Below are 26,630 nucleotides of genomic sequence, written 5' to 3' on the forward strand. Positions count from 1 at the left end.
ATTTTTTGTGGCGGGGAGATGGATCCCACTCGTGGGATTTGCAGGGGAAGGGACTTCACCACAAAGATTTCACTGTTCTTTTTTTTCTTTAACTTAACTAATTATCATCTAAAGGAACAAATGCTGCAGAAAGGTTCTTTGGGTAAATCTGATTTTTTTTTATTAGACCAACTCAAAACAGTTGGCAAAATTCTTCTTTGCAAGCTGCTGGGTACAAATACCCTTCATCGGTCAGAGGAAGCATCTGCAGATCTTCTGGATGGCCTAGTAAAGGAGCCAGAGGCCAGCAGGTATGCAAGAAAATATCAGTTTGAGTTAGTCTAATAAAACATATTGGATTTACCCAAAGAACCTTGCCTGCCTACATCCTGAGACCAACACAGCTACTACTACACCCCGCACAACCGTGAAGGAACTCCTGAAGGCCTATGCACTTCTCAAAACCCTATTTTTGTTGCTTTTTTAAACTAAATCACATCCAAAAAGGAACAAGCGGTACACAACTGTGAATCAGAGATGTAGGGCACAGCCGTGTTGATCTCGGGACACAGGCAGCCAAGATCCTGTGGGTAAATCCCATCTCTTTTATTAGAACAACTCATTTTAGTTGGTCCAATAAAAGAGATCGAATCAACTCTTGCCTGCGCAATCCTGACAGACTTCCTCCAGGCCTACCCCCCGCCTTCCCTTTTGCTTCCCGACACCGTGCCTTTCGCTTTTTGTTTCTCCGGCCAGCATGGCAGCAACCTCCCCCCCCGGCTAGGAGCCGCAGGTGCGGAGAGCCCGCTTCCTGCAAACCCTTGTGCAAGGCGGCGGCCGAGCTCCGCCCGCCCGCACGCACGGGGCAGCCCGCGGCGGCGGGACTACAAGCCCCAGCATGCCCCGCGGGCGGCAGCCAATGGGCAGGCGGCGCTCGGCGGCGGCGCGGCCTGCGGAGCTTTGTGTGCGTGGGGGGAGCCGAGCCGAAACGGGCCGCGGCGACACCCAGCGCCCCCCTCCCGCGCCGCCGCCGCCCCGCGCCCCTCGGCGGCCTGCCCCCCCCGCGGCCCGCCCGCCCGCCCCCCGGGGCCCGGCGGCGCGGAAATCGAGGCCGGGGATCCGGCGCGGCCTACCTCGCGCCCGGCCGCGCCGCCCCGCGCCGCGCTCTCTGCTGGCCCCGGCGGCCGCGGCGGGGCGCGCTAGGATGGGACAGACTGACGGTGAGCGGGGCCGTGGGGGCCCGGGCCCGGACGGGCGGGCTGACGGACGAGCGGGCGGGGGCGGCGGGGCGGGGGCAGGCTGCGGGGAGGAGGCAGCCATGTTTTGCCGCCCAACACTGCAGTGTAAATAAATCCCCCTCGGAGAGCCTGCCTGCGCGGGGCGCCCGGCCGCAGCTCCCCGGCTCCGCTCCTCTTCCCCGGGAAGCGGCGACATCTTCCCCGCGGGCCGCGCCGGGGCACCGCACCGCGGGCACTGACCCTTGCCGGCGCACATCCGCAGCGGGGGCCCGGCCCCGGGGCAGCCTCGGGCCCGCCCGCCCGGCGAAAATGTCTCCTGCGATTTCTGTAGGTAAACAAAAGGAGACTGCGCGGGGCGGCAGGCCGGCGGGGCGGCTCCAGGCTGGGAGAGGGAGCCAAGCGCTGCTCAATAGTCTCTCAGTTGAAGATGCAGTTGTTTTGTGCGTGTTCTCATCCCGCTAGCCAGGTCTCCCCCCAGTTGGAGACCAGAGGAGGGGGAGGCCCCGGGCAGGTGGAGGCTTAGCCAAACGCGTCTTTATTTATTTATATATTCATTTTTCCATCCCCCGATGGAAAAAGGAAACTTGAGGTCGTTGCACCGTGATTAGCGCTTGTCACAGTTGATGTGTTGCTGTTTTTCTCCTTTTTTTGTGTGCCTGAGTTAGACCCATGTCAACTTGTTTTACTAACTGGCATGAGCGACCGGGGACTGCGTGTTGGCAAACCATTTGCAGCCTCGTTGTGTGGAATTGGCCTTTTCTTTCTCTTCCTTGTAAGCAGCGTATTGCAGCACACTTCCTTGTTCTGGACTTGGCATGGACTAAAACTAATCCTGCATTGCTTGTTGGACCGGTAAATGGCATACACCAACTACCCCCCTACTACAGCGGTTCTCAACCTCTTTTGTCCCAGGACCCGTTTGTCAGCAGCGAGGACCCAGCGCCCCTCGCTCCTGACCTGCTGCCCCCGCAGTGTGTAGGACAGGGGTGGGTATGTGGGGCCAGGGATCCCAACTCACCCAGCATTGCAGGGGGAAACCCGCAGCATCCCACATTTTTCTCCTTTAAAGGAGAAGCCGTTTTTAAAGATTGTTTGTGACGCTTTCATATATTCTTGCGACCCACTTTTGGGTTGTGACCACGGTTGAGAAACACTGCCGTAATACGTGTAGTGGACAAGTGCTTAATTCACTGAGCAGCGTAAAGCAATGCTGGTCCCAATTTGCTGCCTGTTGCTTACTTTGTAACAGCCCCCACCCTCCCCTTAACTGCACATCTGTTAAATGCACAAGCACCTAACATTTTTTAGCCCCCTTGCCTACTTTGTAACTTCACTGTGTTCTGGTTAAGTGCATAGTAGGACTAATTGTCTACTTTGTAACAAATTGTTCTGTGTTGATTCCTGTCAGAAAGAAAGAAAAGGAAATGCTGTCAAAGGGCTGTTATTAGAAGCCTTGAAAAAGAGAGGTGCTGCTATCTCCCCTCACTTCTAATAGCAGCCTGCAAACTTACAAGCAGGGAAGTGAGGGGAGCTGGTGAGTTTGGGGCTGCTGATACTACAGTTGTGCACTTAAGAAGTAGACCTCGCAGTGCTGGAAGTGCTGAAAGTGGCTAGCTTCCTTATTTTCAGAGCTGCTTCAAGGAAGAGGTGGATTTCAGGGCAGCTAATGTTTAATGAGCAATGCTTGAAGAGCATTTTGTACATTAAATTCAAATGAGGGCCTACTCTACATAAGCGCATAGCCTATTTTCAGCCCTGAGGCTGAGTACTTAAACAGAGTTCATCATAGTAAATAGTATCACTCTTTTTGCGATTGTTTAGATCTTCAAGTTGCTCATCGTACAGATGCACCAATGCCTGGCAGTTCTGTCTGGATGTTCTCTGAAGTGCTTAAGAGGATGGAGTTGGCTCCGTAGGTAAACAGATGCCAAATGATGCTCACCCCTCGGTCAGAGCTTCAATAGGAAACGGCTCTTTCTGTTACTGTAGTACAACTGTACACTTACCTGTAGGTGGACTTTTCTGGTCTGCAAAAGTTTCTTTATTAAGTTAAAAACCAGCATGTGGCCTGCTTTCGCATCTCTTAGTTTTGTCAATGTTGATCAGTTTATCATGAGTATGTGATACTCGTGTCTCTCCTCGAAAAATTGCAGCTCCCAGATTCCTGTGATGTTATATCCGTCTTATTGAAAAGTGAATGGAAGCAAGCTTAGAATCTTGTCTGTATTTTTTCAGAGAAAAGCTTGAGAAAGGTGACTGAACTGAAGCCTCCAGGCTCCAGAACTGAAAACAAATCAAGATCTGACACAACTTAATAACCCTCCTCATGACTTCTAAGCCTTCATCATAATTTGGGGGACCCAGGGCATCACTTTTTAATGTTATAGGTGACTTTCTCTGACTTGGTAGGTAGCCTCTTATAAATTGCTTTAGCAGTAATCACCTGAGATCCTCTTCTCTCAAAAAAACAAAGTTTTTGGAAAGATGCACAGTCTCATAAGCAGACTTACGAGGTACTTGAAAAGGACAGAAGGGATCTGACTTGCTAAGACTGCTTCTGCTAGAAGCTTGTATTCATGGGGCCTGTCACCAAAGAGAGTGGAGGTCCACGTGGGCACAGAAGTTTGTGCTGGTGAGTCCCCGGGCAGGATTGTTGTTGTTTCATTATCTTTTATTTAAAGAGAGACTACTTTGGCTTCAGTGTTCATTTATAACAGTTTGGCTGGGAACTGGTGTCTTGCTTTTCACCCTTGTGAAAGACATTATTATAGAAACCTTATTCTTCCTTTCAAAATATTAAGATTGCTGTACTGAACGAATCTTAAAGCTTAAAAGTATTGAGATGATAAACTTCATTATCTACATCTGATACAGAAGCCTTAGTTAAATTTACTTGTATCTCTAAGTGTAGAATATATAGAGGTGTGTTGAGGGCCAGTTGTTGTTCACAGTGTTTTGCTTTGTGCCATCCTGTTTTGGGCATCCTAAGCATATAAACATTTACTGTTGCTGTTGCATATTAAATGAGAGGCCAGTTATTGAATTAATTCTGCAGTGGGTAGTGGGGGGAGGGGGAGAGGGAAAGGCCTGTCCAATTAATGACAGAAACTAATTTTAAGCTCATTGCTGTAACATCTGTTGGCAAAGGTAGTGAACCTCACTCGAATCATTTGCCCATTGATTAATATTTCAGGCCCAGAGTAGTGGGTGTTCCCCTTATTCTGGGCCAGGAGATCCTCTGGCCATTACTGCTGTGGAAATGCTGTGAGCATGTCATAGGCATTGTTGGTAATCCTTTAAAATATTCTGACCAGAATCGGTAACAGTTTTATTGTGGATGTTGTGTTGGCTTCTGCAGTTTGACTGCAGCTAAGTGCACTCAATTTTATTCAATATTTGTGGATGGGGAATGCTTGTTTGAGCGTACCCAGCTGATTGCTATTCTTGCTGCTTTTCTCTCCCTGTACTCCAGTTACATGGCATGGTGTGGGAAGGAGGGGGTGTGTCTGTCATTGGGAGAGTGCATCTAGAAAACGACTGTAGCCTTGTGCTCCCTAATGCAGTGGAACATTCCTTGCCAGATAACTGGATGTCTTTCTAGGCTGCTGCTGGAGAGCTTGACAAATGTTTGTGTTGTGTAGATAAATGCTATTGTGGCATAATTCTGTATTCCATGCTCTTAGAATGCCTTTTTTGCACAAGTATGTCAGCTATAAACAAAGAAACTGGAACTGCAGCATCCATGTTGAGTCTGATGTCTCTGCAGGGATCTTAGACAAGCATTGGGTATTTAGCTTGTCACATCTTGTATTGTTAGCATTTGAGTACTTTAGAGAGGTCTGTAAGGCTCCAAAACATGTGATGTGTGTCCTAAAAATGCTTGAGGTAAAGGTAATGGTGATTTAGTGCGAACTCATTTCATCCCCAAAGGTTCCAAAATGCTGTCTACACTTTCCTGCACATGAGTTGTTACTGAAATTGCAGCTAGTTCTTGGGTGGCATGCCGCAACATGATACAAGCATTTAGGACAGGAAGTGAAGTATGCATGTTATTAAGCTTGAGGTACTATTTCTCCTGATGTTTCCTACACTAGTTCACTTTATATAGTGGAAGAAAAGGACCGCCACAGGAGACTAAATACCTAGTTTTGAAAAGTAATCTTTTTGTTAAGTTCTGCAGATTTCACAGTCTCTTCAGAGTATTTCTCAGTAGCATCAGAAAGTCTTTTCTGCTAAGAAACTCTAAATAATTTAGCTACGTTCTTCTTGGCCTCTTGGCTGAAATGCAGCTAGGAGGATGTAAGAGGTGTTCAACTGGTACTATCTCAGGATTGAAATCTGCACATGAAGGAGGTGGATGTCAGGAGTGAATTGAATAGGTCTTTTCCACTTTTACCTGCTGCTGTTTGGCACAAAATAAAGAATTTCTGTAAGCTTCAGTCAGACCACAGAGTGTCCTCGCTTTCACCGGTCTTTAGAGATTGCTGTTCTGCTGAAAGAAGGTAGACATGAATCACTCCTGAGCCCACGCATGCCATTTCCATAATAGCCAGAGGACTGCCATGAAGAAATCAGGTACTGTTTGCATTGGACTGTAGAATAACCTCTAGAAAGTAATCCTTTCCTAGAGTTGAAATCCTGAATGCATCGTCTTGCACTATTCCAGCATTTGAGAGGCCTGGGGGCCTAGGCTTTTAAGTGTAATAGAATCCAGATGCTACTTCAGTGGGTGCTCCAGAAATCAATATAGTAACCTAAAGTTTGCAAAGGAAGGGGAGAAAAAAATTGCTGTTACGATGAAGATTTCAAAGATCTTGGAGGTGGTGGGAGTTGCCGATGTCAGCTTGGTTGGAGGAAAACAACTGCTGGGTGTGTAAGACTGTTGGGTGGAGTCTTTTTCTGTTAAGCAACAGTGCCTGTTGCTGCACTTTGCACAGGAGGGTAATACACTAGATGCGTGAGTTGTCCCAATTAGGGTGCAGAATGGCATCAATATCTATTTTATGTAGGTGAGTCCTAGAAAAGGGACTACTTGAAAGTTTTAGAAAAGCCTTAAAACTGTTAGCAGTAGCTTGTAAGTCCATTAATGTTCATGTGTTCTGAGAGCGCTTCACATCCTGTAGGGGCTGAAGAACATTTTAAAAATTTTTTTATGCTATTTTATTTTATGGTGCATATTTAATGCTTGTGAAAGGTGGGATATTGACTGCTCTGGGACTGTCGTGTTTAGTTCTGGAGAAACTACAATATCCCAAGCAGCAATTCAAATCCTTCTTCCAACTTCTAAACATCTCATGCTCTTGTAAGGACCAGGCTTAATATTGCCACCCCGTGAAAAAGAGGTTCTTTGTTCATGCAGCTGTGATCCAGGGTCTAGAATAAAACCTTCTTGTGTCTCTTGGCAGTCTGGTTCTGCTCAGATTTCTTCAAGGAGAAAGTGAGGGTCATGTTTTTTAGGTGAGAACCTTTTTATTTATGCTACTCTAGGTTTTCTGTGTCAAGAATGGAGTGAGTTGTTTGGTTGTAAATTGTATGCAACTTCCTGTTGTGTCTAATACCCATGTGCTAAACTGATGTTGAAACCTGGGAGGCAGATCTCAGTCAGTAAGTGGTCCAAATGTCACAGACTTTTGAATGTTCAAAACTTGTTTGATATTCTAGAGTGGGTATTTTCTTAGACCTCTTTCAGGGCTAGCTGGTCATATATCTTAGCAGCCACTGTGGCAGTAAAAAGACTTCAAACTCTTACCTGATCCAGCTCATTAGCCGTCAGTTCTCAGCCCCTATTACTGGTCATGGAAGAGAAGTCTTATGGAGGGTTTTGGTTTTACTGGAAGACATCAAAAGGTTGCACCAGTGCACAATAATCTTTTAGATGTAATGGCATCTAATATAGTCACTGCTAATTTAAAATGAGTGGCATTTCAGTTATAAATGACCGTTTTGGTAGCAGACACACAGTTTGGTTTTCCCCTTGCTTAGTGAGGTGTTTGCTCATTTCAGAAACTGTGTACTATGATGAAGAAAATGAGTACATGACCTCCTTATTTGATAGTATAAGGCATGCAGCTGGTGGGACTAGCATTAGTTCTATGTGCCTTGCCTTTTGTTTTTTTCTCCCTTTTGCTGGCACAGGAGCTTTGCACCATCACACCTTCAAGGTAAAGGTCTTGAAACCTCAATAAACATAAGTGGAACTGAGTACAGTGGTTAAACACATTGCACAACATCACTGAAGCCTTTAAAGAGCAGGTGATGCATCAGAAAAATGTGGTGAGTGCTTTGTCTCACCATGATTGTGGTTCAGCCTGAGGACCCTGACCAGAGCAAGGTGCTGTACAAGCACATTATTGAGACATTTACTTTGTCAGAATTGTTCTGATTGAGGAATATGTATGGGAAGCAGATGAACTTCATAAGATGATCCTGTATTTCTTCCAAGATAATTTGCTCTGCGCTCACTCTCGCACAGCTGTTGGCAGGTGACCATTTAGCTGAAAACCCCTTGTCGTGCTATAGGTAGGAAATCTAGGAGCATGAATACCTATTTGCTGGAGCGCATTAAACAACTCTTCTGTAATTTAGCTCTTCAGGGCAAACCAGTGAAGCCATACTCCATTTTTGAATGTGTTAGGTTCATGGTTGAAAGATGATTGTTACTGAATCGGACTTAGTGTCTGTTAGCCACTCTTAATTCAATTCCTAGCTTCCTTGTGTGGACACAGCTATAGTTTAAATGAGGGAACTTAGAAACCAATTTAGTTCAATTGGTAGAATTGGTGTCTGCACGTGGCTTTAAATTATGGCAACCAAAGTTGGCAAACTCTGGCTAGGTTTAAATGGGCGTGAACTGTTGATATGACTCCTTCAGCAGTAAAAATAGTCAAGGAAAACTCCTAATCCAGGTATACTCTTACTTTTCCAAGGCATGAGCTACATGTAACTACAATTTCTGCTGGATTATTCTTTTTGCCATTTACAATCACAGAACGTTTCTGTGACAATTTTGCCAGGTGCTTACATGGAAAAGTAATATTAGGAAAGTATTTGGTGTATTTTTTTAACCAACTTTTTTAATGCTTTATACGTGTCAGAAGTGAGGATCAGCCAATTGATTTGGCAGTTTTCTCTAGAAATTAGTTTGGATACCTCTTCTTTGCTTGCTTGCTTCATACCAAGAGAAAGTTGGTGATTCTCTGTCAGCTTGGAGGGGGAATAGGGTGGCTATTTGCTTTTTAGTGTTTTTTTAATAGGTAGCAGCCTTATTACAACCCTAACTGGACGCTAGTCCAGAGGGCAACACTTTATCAAAGCGTGTGAACGCAGGTTGAGCCTAGTCTTGGATATTAACAAATGCAGGAATTGCCATAAATTCCTGTAGTTTAGGAAAGCAGAAATTCTTTAGTGAACAGTTCAGGTGTAACCTGCCCACAATAAGTGTACATATCTTCCTAAACCTGCCTCTTGGTGACGGGCCTATGCTCTGAGCCATGAAGGTTTACATCTTACACGTTTTTATTGCAAGCTCTGCATTTTTGTGAGTTTCACAGGCAAATGGAGCAACCTTCTCGGGACGTGTAGAAAATCTTTGACGTTAGTATTTGTGATCCTTTTCTTAAGAATGCTAACTGGATTTTTGTACTGAGGTATTTCCTAGACTTTAAGGTCAGAAGAAACTATTCTGATAGACTTGCAGAACAAAGGCCCTAGAATCTCACCAGTTCCTTCATCAGTCCTGTAAGCTTAAGTTTTGAGCTAGAGCATCTGTTTTAGAAAGACCAGGTTTTTCTTTAGCTAGCCCCATCCTGGGAAATACTTGGTCGCAGGCCCTTTAAGCAAATAAAAAATTCCCAACATCCCACCTACTTTTTAGGGGGTAAATTGGTGGTAGGTTATGCAAATTGGCTATGATAAAACAAAATTTCCAGTCTTAGTCACAAACTTGTAAGGGAGAAAACATGAAATGCCTGACTCGGGCTCTGTGTGGTGTTGGCAAGTGGTATTTTTAGACATGCACACCACCGTAGTTATCTGTATTATAAATCTTGTTGTTACAACACATGGTTTGATGATTCTTTTTTATGACCCTGTTGCATCTGTATCTCTGTGCTCAGAAATCTTGAATGCTGGGGGGGTGAGCTAGAATATAAATGGACATGTTAAGATAAAGTCTGGCATTGGATGCTGAAAGCCTTAATGGTGATTTTTTCAGAGCATTTAGGTAAAAGGAAATGGTTGACGACTTAATCTTTTAATGGGGAAGTAAAGAGCAAATCTTGGGTTTCTTAATCACAAATTGCTTATGTAGCAGTAATGTCAGTCTGTTTGACTGGTCGTCTTGTGATAATGGATGTGCTGTGATGTCTGAAGGACTCTCCTTTTATTTTTGTTCTTCTAAAAGTATATGCTTTTTCTCCCAGAGGCTTCTAATATGGCCAGAAAAAATTCCCCTTAGACTGAACATATTAAAATTGTTTTAAAAAATCCCCAAATCCTAGATGTTTTAGCTGGAGAAGCATTTATTCCTCTGCTTAAATTAAGAGGTGACTCTTGGTTTGTATATTATAAATAAATAAAATGAAAAACAGCGAGTTTGTAAAGTGATACAAATGGTTCTGCTTCCTTTGCTAGCTCTTCCTAGTGCTGTTTATGATCTTGGTTTGTTTTTTTTGACCTTTGATGCACAGTGCTGTTCAGTGTGTATATGGTCTCTCAAGTGATCAAACTGCCATGGTACAGGTGGTTATTTTTTGTTTGTGGTCAGTTTTGTGGCCAGCGTGCCGAGTTTGTCTGTCAGAAGGAAGGTGTGGTGTGTACCTGCTGTAGGATGTTCATTACTGGACCTAGTGAGTCTCTTTTGCATAGTGTTGTGCCATTTTGTCCTTCAAGCTGTGGCATGACATTGATAACTCCGAGCATAGATGATATCGCCATGTAGCAAAACTGAGTAGAGGAGAGGTTATGATCTGTGTTGAGTAGTATTTTCTTGGCCTGTAGTTAATGAGGTTGCTTTTTCTTTCTTGAACCTTCCTTATCTTCACATCTGTTAGTTCCTGTGGCAGAAAATATTTCTCAAGACAGGCTCAAAACCTCAGTAGTTGAACAATTATGTGAATAAAACTTGGGCAAGAAAATGGGCACAATCCTATTATGGAACTGGCCCAAGGGATTTTTAGTGTCATTGTAGATCATGATAGGAAGGGTATCTTAGCGTGCACACAGAGTAAACAGCATGGAACTGTATGCACTTTGCCATGGCTAAATTGACCTTATTGGCTGGCAAACATATACATTTAAACCTGAGGCTTAAACTATTAAGTTATCCTTTCCAGCTAAGCAATGAGTTTGTTTAAATTTACTTTTTTTCAGATGGAAAGGAAGGTTAATCCTTGAGCATATAGCACGTGTTTTTACTTTTACTCTGTATCTGTAGTGATTATTTAAAACTGTCAGGTCTCTGCAGATTCTTATCTGCTCCTAACGGTTGTCAAGAAAAAAAATTCCCCTTCTAGGACCTTGGGTATTATGGAGGTAAAAGGAGCAGGTAATCCTTGTCAGATGACACCACCTGCACAGATTGACAGAGATGTTTTAAAGAAAGCAGAGGGTTAATTTTATTTTTATTTTGGCCTTTTTTTTTTTTTGTCCTTGGGGGTTGGTTTTGCTGCAGGTGTGGCCTAATGTGGGGGGAGTCTGGTTCTGTCTACTTAGCAAAGAGCTCTTCTTTTGCTGTGTGTGCGTGAGTGAGGTTGGAGGCATTCGGGAATCGAATGTGGCCTGTTTGGGGTGTCAGTAAAATAAGTTATTTTAAAAGTAAGGTAGAGGATAATTTGCCTTGCTCCAGCCATCTTTGAGCTGCCTCCAGTACCATTCACAAGCCTCTCTTAGTGCACATCTACACCATCCAGGGAGTGCTGGGCAGTGCTGTAGTGGAGCACAGCACAGAATAATTCCAGGTTTTAAAGAGCTTTTTTCCCATGTGGCCACTTGACCGTTTCCGAGAACGTCATTTTATTCCAACTCTGTGCTGGGTTCCTTGCTGCATGGCAGCTCTGTGATGGGTGAGAATTCAAATGCTGAATACTAAGCAGGAGGGAAGGTTGTGGAGATGTGAGGAGAGTAACCCTTGGCCACATAGGGTGTTCTGGAGCCCATCATTGCAAACTCCCTGTACTCTTCCTGAAAAAGTGCCTTCTGGAGGTATGGTTTGTCCTAGAGCTGGAACTGGTTTTCCTCCCTGCTGGAAAAGAATGACTAGCAATGTTTTTGTTTTAATTTGCCATTCTTGAAGAAGGCAGGGTAGATTTGCACCTTATAGACAAATGTAAATCAGAGATGCATATGCTCTGCATCTCTGATGTAGTTGATCTGTAAGATGCAAATCTACCTTCTGCCTGAGTTCAGGCTAACAAGGCTAGCTACCTCTCTCAGTTTAAGAAGCCCAGCTTCCTTTTAGGGCATGTGGTGTGTTGCTGCATTTTCCACGCTTTTCTGGTGACATTAAAAGTTGAGAGTTTTGAGGAGAAGTTTTACCTTGTTGGGGGTCTTTCTGTGGTCCTTATGACCTGTTGAGTTAATGATAGTTGTCTGGTGCCTAAATCCACTTCTGCAGATTGAGTAGTTGTCGCTGTCTCACCTTCCTTAATGATTGGTTATAGAATAATCCTCCTAAAACAATCTGGTGCAGCCTTCATGGTGTGACATTTGGAACAATTACTCTTAACACATGGGTCCATAATTTAACCCAGTCTTAAAACTCTTGCTCATGAGAATATCTGCTTTTTTTTGCTTTTTTTTTTAAATAGGTCTTGAAACACCACTCTTACTGAGAGGTGCACGTGACTCTTGGAAATATTTGTCTTTTCCCTCTGCTGGCTGGAGAGGGATAGTTAAGTCAAAGAGCTGTCCCCAAGACTGTGTGGTTGGCCTTTTGGAAAGTTCTTCTTTTTAGTTTCTCAGCAAATGCACAGTGAGGGGATCTTCCATTTCAAATCTGTAAGCGCATATAAAAAATTATATGATTATATAACTTGGCTGTTGCATTACTTCAAGTGGCAGGACTTCCCTGCACGGTGGCCCTTTGCTTCTGGATCCCTCTCCAGTTATTCAGGCTTTGTTGATCACTCTGATTTCTGAGCACTGGATTTCACAGCTTAATTAAAATGTAAGATGAGTTGAGCAAATCCCTTGGAGTTGATTATTCGTATTAGAAAACTACCGTGTAACTTGGCACAATTCATTCTTGAGCCTTTTTTTTAGGTAGGGAACCAAACTGTCAGAAAGGACAGAGCTCTGAGCAGGTGAGGACTCGGGTATGCTGATGATATAGTCTGTGTGAAGGGAAATGGTGACTGGAAGAGAGTGGCTAGTGAAGCTGTATTTGTTAGAACTGTTTTCTTTTAACTACTTCAATCCTTGTCCTCCGCTTTACACTGATCACTTTTCCCCACCCTTTCAGGCCCTATGAGAAAAAGGGAAAGCTAAGGATGCTGGAGCAGAACAATGGATTTCTCTTTCTCTTTCATGCAAGGGATCATGGGAAACACAATTCAGCAACCACCTCAACTCATTGACTCGGCCAACATCCGCCAGGAGGATGCCTTTGATGCCAGCAGTGACATCGCTGAAGATGGTGGACAAACACCATATGAAACTGCCCTGCAGCAAGGCTTTCAATACCCGCCACCAACAACAGAGGATCTTCCACCGATCACTAATGGCTATCCGCCAACAATCAACATGTATGAACCTCAAGCCAAATATCAGACATACAACCAGTATCCTAATGGTTCGGCCAACGGCTTTGGCACAGTTAGAAACTTTAGCCCGCCAGAGTATTACCAAATGGACAACTCTAATGCAAGGCCGCATGAAGTTCTGGAAAAACCTTCACCCCCACAACCGCCCCCACCACCTCCTCCTTCTGTACCACAAACGGTGATTCCAAAGAAGACTGGCTCACCAGAAATTAAATTAAAAATAACCAAAACTATCCAGAATGGCAGGGAATTGTTCGAGTCCTCTCTGTGTGGGGACCTCTTAAATGAAGTCCAAGCGAGTGAGTATGCTAAGACGAAACATGAAGGGAGAAAGGAAAAAAGGAAAAAAAGTAGCAAGCACGACTCTTCCCGATCGGAAGAGCGCAAGTCGCACAAAATTCCAAAACTAGAACCAGAGGAACAAAACGTAAGTGGAATAAGAATTCCCACTTTTTGTATTCCTGTGATTATTAAAAAAGATTCGATGTAGACACTTTTGTTTTTCCTGTTTAGTTGTGTATGTACCTAAAGCAGTGTGAGGCTGCAGCAGACTGTCAACTCTTCAGCCTAGTGATAGAGCTACTAGGAGTTTCTTATGGAGAATTGTCCAACACAGCTCTGATGGAAAGCTTGTGTGTCAGAAAGAAGAGTAATTATTATTAGATTGCAGTAGAGCTTAATATCATTCAGTCTCCTCCAGACACAGGTAAAGAATCAGCTTGTGCCCCAAAAAGCATACAATATAAAGATTTTTTTTTTTATATTGTCACCTTTCAAAATAATGCTCCTTTCCTGAGCTCTTATAGTATTTTGAGCACTGCAACTCTTAAGTATAAGGGAAATATTCTTAATTCTCAAGAGCACCTGACGTGTAGGTTGCGTTCTAGCTGTTTAAGTGTGCTTTTTTCTTGATGACATTTCAACATGCTTAATATGTTTTAACAGGGCATTAGGCATTGAAAGCAGTTTTTAAGATGAATCGGATGAATTGTGTGAAACCTGAATAAGCCCAGTCTAGAACTAGTTGTGCAACATATGTACAGGCTAGCAAAAACAGTTAGCTGTAGTTTGCTTTGGGTTTTTTTATTATCATTTTTTTGGTGCGCACACTAGAAAAGCCAGTTGAGTCAGTCAGCCCATGTGTGAGAAGATCATTGTGCATGTATCCATCCATTTCTGCCAGGTGCAAGAAATGACAGGATTGCAGCATGCAATGTGTATGTACACACGCAGCTAGGAACTACTTGAGCGGAGGTATTCAAAGTTAACCCCTGGTGTGCTAGGGATAAGTATACTTGTTTTCAGACCTGCGGCCTTTTTTACCTTGTTCTTTTGAGCCTCTTCATAGACATCTGGACTCTTTACCACCTCTCAGATTAATTCTTCCTGTTTGATGTTGTTTCCTGGTCTAAGAGGCATTGTCAGCAGGTTGAGCTGGGATGCATCGGGAGTAGGGGCAACGCCCTTCTGTTTCAGAACAGAGCTCATTTTGTTTGTGTCACTCAGCCCACTTTGGTTTTTTTTGCAAATCCTACGTACTGGCAACTGTTGAGAGAAAAGAGACCCTGCTATAAAAGTTGGGCATCACAATGTTCATGTCTTTCACCTGTTAACATGAAGAGGTGGTGACATAAGTTATGTTGATTTGGCCCCATAATTAATACAGCAGTTCATGGGCTTAGCAGTTGGAAGGCCATAGAGTGATGGTTAACTTGTTTTTGTCGCAGAAGAAATGCAAACCTGCAGCAGGCCCAGTTTTTATTAAATCAAATGCAGCATTTCTTCCTCTAGAGTCTTAAAGTCTTTATCGTTTCTTAGCTGCCAAAGTACGTTTTATTTCAAGACGTACACTTATGTCTTTGGGGAATTTATTGTTGCCTGCAACTTCTTGAGGTCATTTGGGTGGTCTATCAATTAAGATTTTGAACTTCTGCCAGACATAGTCCACACAGTTGGCACTAATGAATCTCGCTATGATTTTAATGAGTGGCTAATGCCGCTACAAACGTGAAATAGAGTGTCCAGCAAAATAGAGTTCGCTCAATGACTGGTTTTTATACATAATTCTCTTGCTGCTGGAGTTGCGTTGTATGACAGCCAGTTTTAGTGCTCTCTGTCTGGCAAACCTTTAGCCAAAAAAGCAGAAGTAACTTGGGCAATAGCCATGCAGGTTCCTTCTCCACCTCCCATGTGCATCCAGAACCTGACAACTGATTTCAAATTTGTCCCTGTTCCCACTTTAAACATCCTGCTAGGAGGCACTTTTCACTTAGGCCCACACGATGTTTCAGTCAGCATTTTAATTTGCATAAAACACTTTTTCAAAAGATTAAATAGCTTCTATGTATGAGGGGGGGTTTGCTGGTTTGTGCTGGGGTTTGTTTGTTTTTTTCTTTTCAGCACAGACAGTGAAAGTAGAATGATCTGTAGTGGTTGATTTCCCAGTTTTAGTGCAATAATCTGAACACTGCAGGGGCATGTTTGTGCTGAAGGTAAAAAGTTGGAATTGCAGCCTTTCCAAAACCTTGCTGGACTTAGCTCTGGGCATTTGTTAAAAGCAGAAATTGAGCCTGACAGTGAACAGCTGGTTAGAATTTTCTTCTGTGAAGCAAACTGAAAAGTTTGTTTAGATGCTTTTGTGTAATTAGCTCAGTTGTTTTGTCGGAGAGCGAGCTTTTGGTAGCTCATTGTAGCAGAAACTAATGAAGGCATATATTGGTTGGTTTATTCACTGCTATTAGCAGGCTGTTGTGGCAAGGGAGAATGTTTTCTACTCTGAGTTTTAATTTGCATGGTCTTAAGCTACTTGTAATGAATGATCATTATTGTGTGCTACTTGAATACTAAATGTTAACATGTACCGAGAATGTGGGTTTGTGTGCACTAGGCACTGTGGTTTTTAAATAAGCATTTTCTAGGTAGTCTAACACAAAGCATGCATTTATGAGTATTGCAGCACTGGTGTGTTATTCCCTGAAAACAGATTCTCACTTTCAGTGGATGCTCTAATTTGCCTGGATCATTATTAGCTGGTGACTAAACACATGTCTCACCCTTTCCCAGACCTCTTTCTTCCACCTGTCTCTCCATTGACCAGCTCCTTTCCACCTTGTCAGACATGAGCCTCTGGTCCTTCTGTTGTGTAAGGCTTTTCACGATTTTTAGTTCCAGTCTGTATCTGCTACTCTTCTCAGTATTTCATGTGCTCTGTCAAGTATGTTAGCTTCTGGTGAACGTTTATCTTGCTCTCCCACAGCTGCCTCGTGCTTTTCTCTCTGCCTTTTCTGAAGCATGGCATGTCTTCTTTCAATAACCTGTGAAGCCAGAGCTCTGTCAACTTTCAGATTCATCCTCAAAACCTACTTCTATTTGATTAAAATCTCTAGCAAATTACAAACCCATAATCTTGTGGTTGAGGATTGGAAATCGGCTTGGAGCCCCTGATAGCGCAGCATGTGCATGAAATCAGCCCACAGTGTATAGTAGCTACATGTCACTTCTGGTGTCCTTCATATTCCCTTCCCTCTAATACCCCTCACTTACCATCTAACTGAAAAAGTTAGAAGTAAGCTTGATGGGACAGTGACTGTCCCATATGTTTGTGCAGCACTTGGCACAGTGGGAAACCGATCGGATGGGTGCTGCTGAATGTACTAAATAATAACCTGGAGAAATGGTGCTGGTTAGTCTTGAATGAGTTGCAGAGAAGTCATTGTGTTAGTGTCTGCTGATTTGTCATTGGTCTGCAAATTGATTTTTTTTTTTTTTTCCTTACCTCCATTCTCTTTGGCATGTGCTTCTGTTTTACTGTGCCCTGATTCTGTTTACTTTTATTTTCCTTTTTTCTTTCTCTTTCTCTCTCTCTCTTTTAAAAAAATTTCCTAGAGACCAAATGAGAGGCTTAGCACACTACCGGAGAGACCAAGAGAAGATGTGATAATCTTGGAGGAAACCCCGGTTAGTACTCTGCCTACATTAACTCTTTCCAGATCCTTGGCATTCTAGAAATTATGTTGGCACATTAGAGTATGAACTTATCTCATAATTAGTTCACAGTTCTGGGAAACGTCTGTAATTATAGTGGCCAGCCAAACTCATTGCATTGTGTAAGTTGGTTTATTTCATTATCCCTGCCTGAAACACTACTCTGAGTAAATGCTTTCTGCTGGGGATGTCTGCTACTGAATATCTCAAGTGATTGTTGGGTTTGGTGGGCTGTGCATCTGGATCTGAAGTGTCACTTTTGTCATGATTCCAAGAAAGGATTGTGTCTGATCTTCCTTTAGCTAGCAGAGACTGGTATTCCGAGATGGAAAATAAATCGGAAAAGAAACAACAAAACAGTGCTTCTGGATAATTGTGCATTTGGGGCTGGCATTACACTGTTGTCTTGCATGGCTGATTTGCCTGTTTACCTCCTTTTATAGGTCCAGCAGTTATTACCGTCTCTTCCAACAAAGGTCACAAACGATATCAAGTTTCAGATTGGCGATCTGGTGTGGTCCAAGGTGGGGACTTATCCTTGGTGGCCTTGCATGGTTTCATGCGATCCACAGCTTGAGGTTCATACCAAAATTAATACAAGAGGTAAGGAAAGAAAACCACTGACCTTCCACGTAGGTGCCTTCATGTAAAAAGAGTAGCTAATGAAGGTATTTGGGATTAGTTCGGAGAAGAGCAGGGTGTCCTCAAATGGGCTTTGGGGCAGCTGACATCTGGATATTCTGAAAAATAAATTTTGAATGGAATTACATTTTAAACCGCTGCTGCGATGTTCATTCCATTATCTGGCCTGACTTTCTGTGTTCCCATTGTGAAGATGCACACTTGCAATTCCATACAGTTGTGTGTGGTTTGGCCTACATTAAATAGAAATGTTTGCACATAGGTGCATGTAATTTGAGGGTTAGCCACGTATATACAGGCACATGGGCCTTTTTCTCTTTCCCAAGTCTTAAAGATAGATTTTTCCACTTCTATTCTTGTTGGGTTAGTACCTTGTCAAGAGATTGCATAATGCATCTGATAGCGCTCAGTGTTATTAAGGGTCACCTTAAACTGGGGATGAAGGTAGAGCCATCTGTAACTTTTAAGGGCAGCGTTTGCTCTGTGTGCTGGCGTTTTAGTTTTTCATCTGTATAAAATTAGATTGTTAATCTTTTTTATTATTATTATTATTATTTACTGTAGCTTTCTGTCAGAAAATTCTTTAAAAAATATCCCACAGATGGCCAGAGCGTCAGTGTAGCACGCTGCAAATTGATCTAGTAGCCCCTCTTTTGTGTTTCCATTCTGACTATGTGGTCTTGGTGGCTTGGTGCTTAAACTCATGAAAGCCTATCATATGTCAATGAAGAGGCTGCCTAGATTTTACCATGTAAGTTTTTCAGAGCTGAGCAGAACTTCCAGGTACAAGAACTGAGTGAGTTGAGGGGAGATGGAGGGAAAGGGCAGTATGTAAGCTTAACTGTCCAAGTAAATGCCCCAGTTGACGTAAGGTGATAGAACTGATTACTAGAGTGTGTTTTAATTTCAGGTGCCCGTGAATACCATGTTCAGTTTTTTAGCAATCAGCCTGAGAGGGCATGGGTGCATGAGAAGCGGGTTCGAGAGTACAAGGGACACAAACAGTATGAGCAGTTATTGGCTGAGGCTGCTAAGCAAGCCAGCAACCACTCGGAGAAGCAGAAGGTATGTTCAGCGCTCAGTGTATTACAGAGATATATAAACTGTTTGTTAAAGTAAAACCCAAATTGGGCAAAGGATATGTATTTCAAAACTTGGTAGGCTGGTTTATGTTTAAGTGGTGTGCGAAAGTAAAGGGCAGCATCTCTTTCACCTGGGAATATGTGATCTTTATTTATAGAAAGCTAAATATTGTTATGTGGTCTTTTGTTGAAATAAATATTCATACTTCTGTCTTTTATATTAAACAGTTATGGGTATAGCCTTTTTAGAGGCCTGGTTCTAATTGTAAATAAAGCAAATGTTTGATATGAATATAAGCAGCATTTCTAATACATTCATTATTAATCCAACCATAAGGAATTTTTTTTTAAAGAAACAGTGTGTAGTCTTCCTGGGTAGCTCATACCTTTGACTTGGTTCTTCCATTGGGAAAAGAAATATTAGCCACAATTATCACCCACTAGAGGTGGACTACTTGAGTAGATTTTAATTAGATGTAGTAATGACTAAGGAAGAGAAAGGTCAGAAGATGAGAGAGAAGATTTTTTTTTTTTTTTAAATGTGGATAAGTGGGCTGGCTGTCTTCTGACTCGTATATTGACAGATTTGTGGGTTAACCTTTCCCCCTCGGTTTTCAGTGAGGTGGTAAGTCATCAGAATCTTGCTACTTTGTTGGAGATGGTGATGTCCCTTAAGAATTCCGTTGGACTGTTTGGTTCCTAGTCTGAAAATGTAGGATATGCATGACCCCCAAATTATCTTGTAAACTGAACCAGTTTTCATCGGCCATCCGAGATGTGTGGCTGTGTAAGGGCCTCCAGGATTGCCTGGTAGGGTCCACATGTTGCACAGAAGGATGTTTGCAAAGTTGCTTTCATTGAGCATTGTCTTTTTAATGCACCTGGGAAGCTAAGTAAATTCATCCAACACGGTTCTCTTTTTGTCTTTGTTTTCAAGATTCGCAAACCAAGGCCACAGAGAGAGCGTGCTCAGTGGGATATTGGTATTGCCCATGCTGAGAAAGCATTGAAAATGACCCGAGAAGAAAGGATAGAGCAGTATACCTTCATTTATGTAGATAAAGAGCCGGAGGAGGCTTTGCCCAAAGCCAAAAAGACTGCTGTCTCTAAAACGGAGGCTAAAAAGACTCGGCGCCCTAAGCCAACAGTGAACACTCAGCCAGAGCAGACCAATGTGGTAACAACCTCACCCTCAATATCAAATACTGAGGTGCGAAGGCAAAGTCAAAGGAGGCAGTCGAGCGTGGAAGAAGAGGAGCCGCCTCCTGTGAAAATAGCATGGAAAACGGCTGCGGCTAGAAAATCCTTGCCAGCTTCAATAACCATGCACAAGGGAAGCTTGGATCTCCAGAAATGTAACATGTCTCCGGTGGTTAAAATCGAACAGGTTTTTGCTCTTCAGAATGCTGCTGGGGATGGAAAACTCATTGATCAGTTTGTGTACTCGACCAAGGTACGCCTTATTTGCACATCAACCTTTCTCTCTGGGAATAAGACAAACCTACAGTATTTATTGTGGGGCTTAAATGTCAGCTTTCAATGTGCATTGGCTCTGTGTAGGCTGCTTTCATTGGAGATCACATGAAAGCTGTCTGGCCCTATTTTCTTTGCCACAGCCCATAGCTGTACTAATTTCTTAAAACTGCGTTAACAAAATAGGCTAGTGCAACCGAAAGTTCCCAGACAAAAAAAAAAAAGGAACTGGTATTTCCCACTCTGGCTCTACCGGCATAAATTCTTACAAAACCATTGAACTATTGCCAGCAAGTTTTAAAGGGGTGGGTATCATAAACTACTTGCGTACCTCTAGTTAGCCATATAACATCACATTTGAGGTGCTTAGCTGCTTTGGGTTAGACGAGACTTGTATTTGTGCAACAAGCACGATTACAAAAATGTGACTAGAGGGTTCAAAGTACAAATTAAATCTTGCATTAAAGATGTTCTTAAATGAGATTTTACCTCGGACTCCTTCAGGCTAACAGCAGCCTCTCACAGTCAGCCTGAGGAGCAGGATTGGTGCTACATTTCTTCCTCACTCTTCTGCCCTTTCTCCTGTGAGGTATTTATCTACATTTAAAACAATTTCAAGGACCCCTTGTATGGGGATTCCCAGGCTGGGAATAAATTCAGTGAAGTCACTGCTCCCATTCGGTGACAGTGGTGCCTCCAGTATTTCTTGCAAGAGAGAAGTGGATGCTATCCGAGATCGTGTAGGGTTCCACGAAGGAGAGCAGTTTGCTTATCAGCAGCATCACACACGCATCCCCAAGTTCCAAGTGTTGAATTGTGACATTGCAGATTTTGTTGTGCTGAAGTAATTGGCCTGATCAGGTAGTGCCTGACTTGTATCTGTGTGTTTTTTCTTTTTTCTTTCCTCTCTTTTTTTTCCCCCCTCCCCCTTAAGGGTATTGGTAACAAAACTGAAATAAGCATCAAGGGGCAAGACAAGCTTAATTCCACATCAAACCAGAGAAACGAGAAAGCAGCTGCACAAAATGTATCCTCTCCTGAAACAACTTCTGGGTCAACAGGTAGGCCAAGGTTTGGACTCCTGGGCTGAACTTATGCCCACCCAGCTTTTCAACAGGTTGCCCAAGTCTGAGTTTGCTCATGGAACTGAAAAACATCACAGATGCATTTTTCTTTATATAATTGCAGTAACGGTTGGTGGTGTGGTCCAGAGATGAGACGGTTGTTTGGTGGGGGGGGTGGCCCTTAAAGCTCTGAGAATTTAAGCCATGGGTGCAGTGTCCTTAGCAGAGTCAGTTAGTATCTTGGGCTTAAGTGAAAGATGCTTGGCCGCTCGGAGAAATCAAAACGCGTCCCGGACGGATGTGTTTACAGAGGCCAGATGGGGAGCAGTGGCTAGCAGTCCCTCACTATGGAGCTGGTAGAATGGATCTGCTGGTAAAGCAGTATACTGGCTTTGGGCACCAACTTTCAAAAACAACTGCAACCCGAGGAGATGAAAACCGAATGGGCGTAGTTCAGTTATTAGCCCAGCATGAGTGCTGTTCTCAGCTTTGCTGTTTGCTTCTTAAGTAACCAAGGCAGCAAATATTTCAGTGCTACAATTAACCTAATCAGTAAAATGGGATAACACTTCTCTTCTCCAAGCAGTTTGAGAGCCTTGCAGTAAGAAGCGGTGTAGCAAGTATTAAGGTGTCTGATAAAGAAGAATTTTTAGAGGCTGGCAATGGAAAACAGAAGGCCTAACTTAGTAATGCCCTAGGAAAAGAGAGTGAAAATTTAATATGCATGAGCACCTTTTACCTTTTGATATAAAGGCAGAAAACCATTTTTTGTTTTGTGCACTTAAGAAAATGGTTAAAGGGTTTAGGTTGGCAGGGACAGACTAAGGCCAACCAGCAGAAAGTGTCGTTTCGAGGGCAAGAAATCATAGTATGGAGAGAAATGAATATCCCTCTGGAAAAGACTGGAGGCTCTCCGGGAGAGAAACAACTAGAAAAGCACTTCCGTCTAAAATGATTCATGCTCCTTCTCTGGTAATGACTTGGTGTTTGAGCCAAACAGTCTTCATCCTGGACATGTAAAATGCATCTGATGTTGCATGTGGATAATATGTTTATAATTATAGCATAGATGCAAGTGTTTGGAGTACAAGGCTCCAAAAACGTACGCTTAAGGCTTCAACTTAAAGGCTCCAGAAACATATGTTTAACTGAGTAAAAAGTAGATCTGGGGTTGGATGAGTATATGCTTATTTAAACTGATTGCTAGAAGATCAGTTGCATTTCATCTGGAATCAAAATTTGAGGTCTTTGAAGTGATTTACTTGTTAGGGTTTCTCCTAGACATTTTTTTAAAACCTTTCGTGTTATACAACGTCATTCTTGCTTCGGTTATTTGATAGCAAGGGACTCGATCCTGATATGATTAGTTGTTTTTGAAACACAAATACAACAAAATTAAACAAGAAACTTTACGCAGTTCTGTCTACCTATGAACACGTTCAGTAGCCCAGCTTCTGTGCAGGTGTAATTCTTAAGTAGGTTTATCTTAAATCTGATGTTCAATGGACTCTGCCTTGTGACTTCTTCAAATAAGTGTGAAGGACCTGGGACTTTTTGACTCCTGTGTAAGCAAGCTGAGGTTTCACCTGTTGTTTACAGCAGCTGGGTTGTCTTACCAGGTGATTGCTGTTGTTCCTACAGTGGTTTTTTTTGTTGTTGTTTTTTTTTCTCACACCATTACTGCTACTACTACGGTTATGTAGCTGCAGACAAGGTGGTCTGTAGGGTCTCCCTCCTTTAGAAACCAGGGGCATCACCTTTTACAAATCACAGTGATTTTTTTTGAGGCATAGTGGTGAAAATTCTGAGCTGCTAATCTTTTAAGGCTTTTGGGACCACAAAACATCACCCATTAACTAATTTGGCACATGAGCTTTATTTCAGTATATGCTCCAAATAGTTACTTTCAGAGTTGTTTCCAAAGCCCAGGCAATTCCTGGTTCCCTCTTATGCAACATATCTGCAAAGTCCTTTTTTTCAAATTTATAGTCACTGGAACCTCAGAATATCTTTTGTAGTCAAGTATTTTACAGAGTGACTCTGGGAGTCCTGATGCAGAGTCATCGGAGGTGAAGTAATGAATCTTTGAGGACTGGGTGAGGTGCAGAAGTAAGTGATGGTGCGCATACCGCATCACTTGAGCATCCCACTGGCAGCCAGTACAAAGTGGCATTGGTCCTCAAAAGCACTCTTGTCTGATTCAGAGCTTGTCCCAGCATAACTGCTTTTACTGTGTTATACCTAGAAGGGAAGGAGGACTGGTGATTAGTTGAACTTGAGCTGTCAGAGTTGTCCAAAATGTAATGAATCTCTTCAGTGGGTTGCACAAGCAAGATGAAACTCCAGATGATAAGACTGCATAGCTGTACATTTCATGCAACCTTGTTAAACCGATACATGTCAAGTTAATCAAAGCTCAGAATGTACAAGGAAAAGATGGGAGTTCCTTGCTGCTGAGAATCCATTGAAGCACTTTCTTCTGGTATTTAGTAAGAGCCCACCTCCTTTTCTACCCATGTCATAATAACCAGAGGAGCAAGACAGACACCTGTGACCTCCAGGAATGAATCTGCCTCTTAATAAAATAAAGAACTTTATGTATACAAGTTACGCTTCTAAACAAAAGAAGAAATACAAAGTACCTTCAAGTCCTCTCGTCTCCTGTTAACACCACTTGGGGATGAAGAACAAAACTTCTGCATATGGTGGAATAGAAAGTTCAGGCTTTGGACTTGAGTGCTGTGTCAACGGTCCATCTCTTCTTGCGTGCTTTGTTACAAGAGCTGTGTTTTGTACAAGTACAGCGTGGCTGCTCCTTGGTTAAAGCTCTTTCAAAGTACTTCATTGTAGCATGGAATATCATTTTGGGTTTGGCCAGGCTAAAGCATACTAACCCTCAGCCTTAGATTAGAGCTTGAGTTCCAGATCATAAATTTACATTTACTTAATCTGCAATTTTGATGTGTGTATTAAGATAGCATCACGTCCATGAACCGTTATGTTTGTGTTCTTTTTTTTTTTCCCCTCTCCTCAGTATCCTGAAATCATTTAGTAAACGTTTCAGGTTTCTAATTCAGTGCAGTCGCTGTAGCTTGTCTCTTGCTGAAACTTTTAGTAAAATCTAGAGTTCTGATACAGAACTAAGTTCTGAATCTTTTGAAATTCTACAACATTTTAGATGACATGATGTTTCTTTAAATTAAGGATTTCCAGGATTATGGAGTTATTTTTCCTTAAATTATAGATACCTTCATAAGAAAGGCAAAGAAGAATGACCCAAGCAGAGCCTGAAACATGCCATGCTTAAACCTGTGTGCTCTAGCCTTTCCCTTCTGCTTTTTTTTTTTTTTTTTTGGTGTCTTTTTTTGAATCCATGTTCTGCACACAGAATTAACGTGTTTTGTCTGCAACCAGGGCAACAACTGGCAGATAACTTTAAATTGATCTTTTAAAATGTTTGAGTTGTATATGCAAAGAAGAAAAAAAGTCTTGAGTTGAGTAATGGTGTTGGAGAGCTCTTACTGTACTGAAATTGGGGGAATCGCATAACAGAAACTCATTTCCTCCCTTAGGTTCTGTAGAAAAGAAACAACAGAGAAGATCGATTAGAACGCGCTCAGAGTCTGAGAAATCCACCGAAGTTGTGCCAAAGAAGAAGATCAAAAAGGAGCAGGTTGGCTTCCTCCATGTAGAGAGTTAAAATATTTTGTATTCATAAATGTTGTGGCTTATATTGGTGCCTTTTTTTTATTTTTCTCCATTTCCCCATCGGGTTTCCTTTTGGACTATCCTTCATGAAATTCCCCTGTCAATACCATTGCTGTGACTCTGCTACTGGCATCTTCACAGTATCAGTCAGGCTTTGGATAATGGGAACTCAATGATGCAAGACCTCCTAATGAACCGTACATGTTTACTTTGAAATTTCTGTTGTGTTTCAGTCATTTCTATTTGATGGAATTGCCACCAGGTTCCTTCCTCTTCTTACTCTTGGTTTAGCTGCTGGTTTGTATTGAGATTTTGTTTTTCAAAGAGAATTAGACTGATTTAATTTGACCATTGGAAAATGAACTCGCGACGATTTGAATTTAGCTTACAAATGATTAATACGATTTTTATATTGGCAGACAGAAAACAGGTCTTCTGGGATTGATTTTTTTTTTTTCTTTTTCTTTTAGTAGAACTAACATGTATAGGGCACTTGTTTAATTTGGATGTCAGACAGACAAATGTTGTTGCTTCTTTTTTTAAAATAGAAAGTTCTGAGTGGAGACTGAGGCAAGTTGAATGGGCAATGTAATTTAATTTTAAAAAGGAATAATATTTTTTTAACAAATTTGTCAAAATTGTTGGTTCTTTTCCTTGGGCACGTTTGATTTTCCCCTCCTCCCCCCAGTTTTAAACTGTAAAGTAATTTACCCGTGAAACCTAAGAATTTTGTATAATGGACATTTCTCTTATGTAGCTCTTTCCAAAGGGCACTTTTTTTTTTTTTTTTAAAGGGACAGCTGAGTTAAAGGTTTGGGTTTTTGGGTTTTTTGGGGTTTTTTTTTTTAAACCTTATAATAGGATTATTTCTCTCCTTTTTTATCTCTGTTTTAAATTAATGCTTTATTTTGTTTCATTTACCTTTTAGAGTTTGAAAACAGACCTAGTCACTTCTGTGTTCCATGGTTTGCTTCTTGTGCGCTACCATGATCTGTGTTTGGGTTGCCAATAAAGGCAGAAGAACATATTTTTAACTACAAAGTGTACGTTTCTCACTGAAACTTAAACACAACCTAAATGTGTTTAAGTATAGTTCCTTGAAAATCTTGATGTGAGGCGTTTCAACTTCCTTATTTTTTTTTTTTTTTAAACAAACCCTTCTGCATTTACCTTAATTTAAAAAAGGTACAAGAACCAACAATATAAACTTCTTGGGTCCCAATTAGCTATGCTTGCTTTATATTATGTAGCTAACTAAGACTATGAACATGGAGTTGCTTTTCTCAGGAAAAGTATAAAACTAAAAACTTAAAATAATCAGAGATGCACTGTAATGCGCATAACCTTGAATGTATTAAGTTATATTTTAAAAATCTGAGTAACTTCTTAAAATGACGCAACAATATTTGTTATCCAGAGTCGAGTTTTCTTGCAGCTGAGTCAAATTCAGTTTGCAACCACTTGGTTTAAAATTATAACTGGAATGAGTATAATAAATGGGGGAAAAACAAAATGTTAATGCTACTGTTACAGTGAGTAGTAGAGAAATAAGTGATTGTTTAGATTTTATATTTGTATTACAAAATGTATCCTATACAAATCCTTCTATTGTATGTTTTTACCTATTGTACAACAAAATAAAATATTTTTTAAAAAAAATATAGAATAATCCTTAAATATTTACTAAATGTGTTTCTACAT

The 26,630-nt window shown here is 42.0% G+C and overlaps 1 protein-coding gene across 6 annotated transcripts in view; it reads left to right on the forward strand.

Annotated features, from left to right (window-relative positions):
• The first annotated feature begins 247 nt into the window (after positions 1-247).
• NSD3 (nuclear receptor binding SET domain protein 3) overlaps positions 248-26,630 on the forward strand; it is a 55,998-nt gene continuing 29,615 nt past the window's right edge. Inside the window, exons 1-9 of one of the 6 annotated variants that reach the window (XM_090050992.1) lie at positions 647-1,199; positions 3,039-3,133; positions 12,676-13,403; positions 16,862-16,933; positions 17,404-17,563; positions 18,513-18,667; positions 19,622-20,137; positions 21,092-21,218; positions 24,794-24,894. In XM_090050992.1, coding sequence (XP_089907118.1) covers positions 12,720-13,403; positions 16,862-16,933; positions 17,404-17,563; positions 18,513-18,667; positions 19,622-20,137; positions 21,092-21,218; positions 24,794-24,894 — 1,815 coding nt within the window. In that variant the 5' untranslated portion in view covers positions 647-1,199; positions 3,039-3,133; positions 12,676-12,719. Of the gene's footprint in view, positions 1,200-1,268; positions 1,545-3,038; positions 3,134-12,675; positions 13,404-16,861; positions 16,934-17,403; positions 17,564-18,512; positions 18,668-19,621; positions 20,138-21,091; positions 21,219-24,793; positions 24,895-26,630 lie in introns of those variants that run through there. The other 5 variants (XM_090050995.1, XM_090050990.1, XM_090050994.1 and 2 more) reach the window with 5 other exon arrangements.

This window comes from Crocodylus siamensis, chromosome 6 (assembly GCF_052110815.1).
Source record: "Crocodylus siamensis isolate JL-2025a chromosome 6, ASM5211081v1, whole genome shotgun sequence".
NCBI lineage: Eukaryota > Metazoa > Chordata > Crocodylia > Crocodylidae > Crocodylus > Crocodylus siamensis.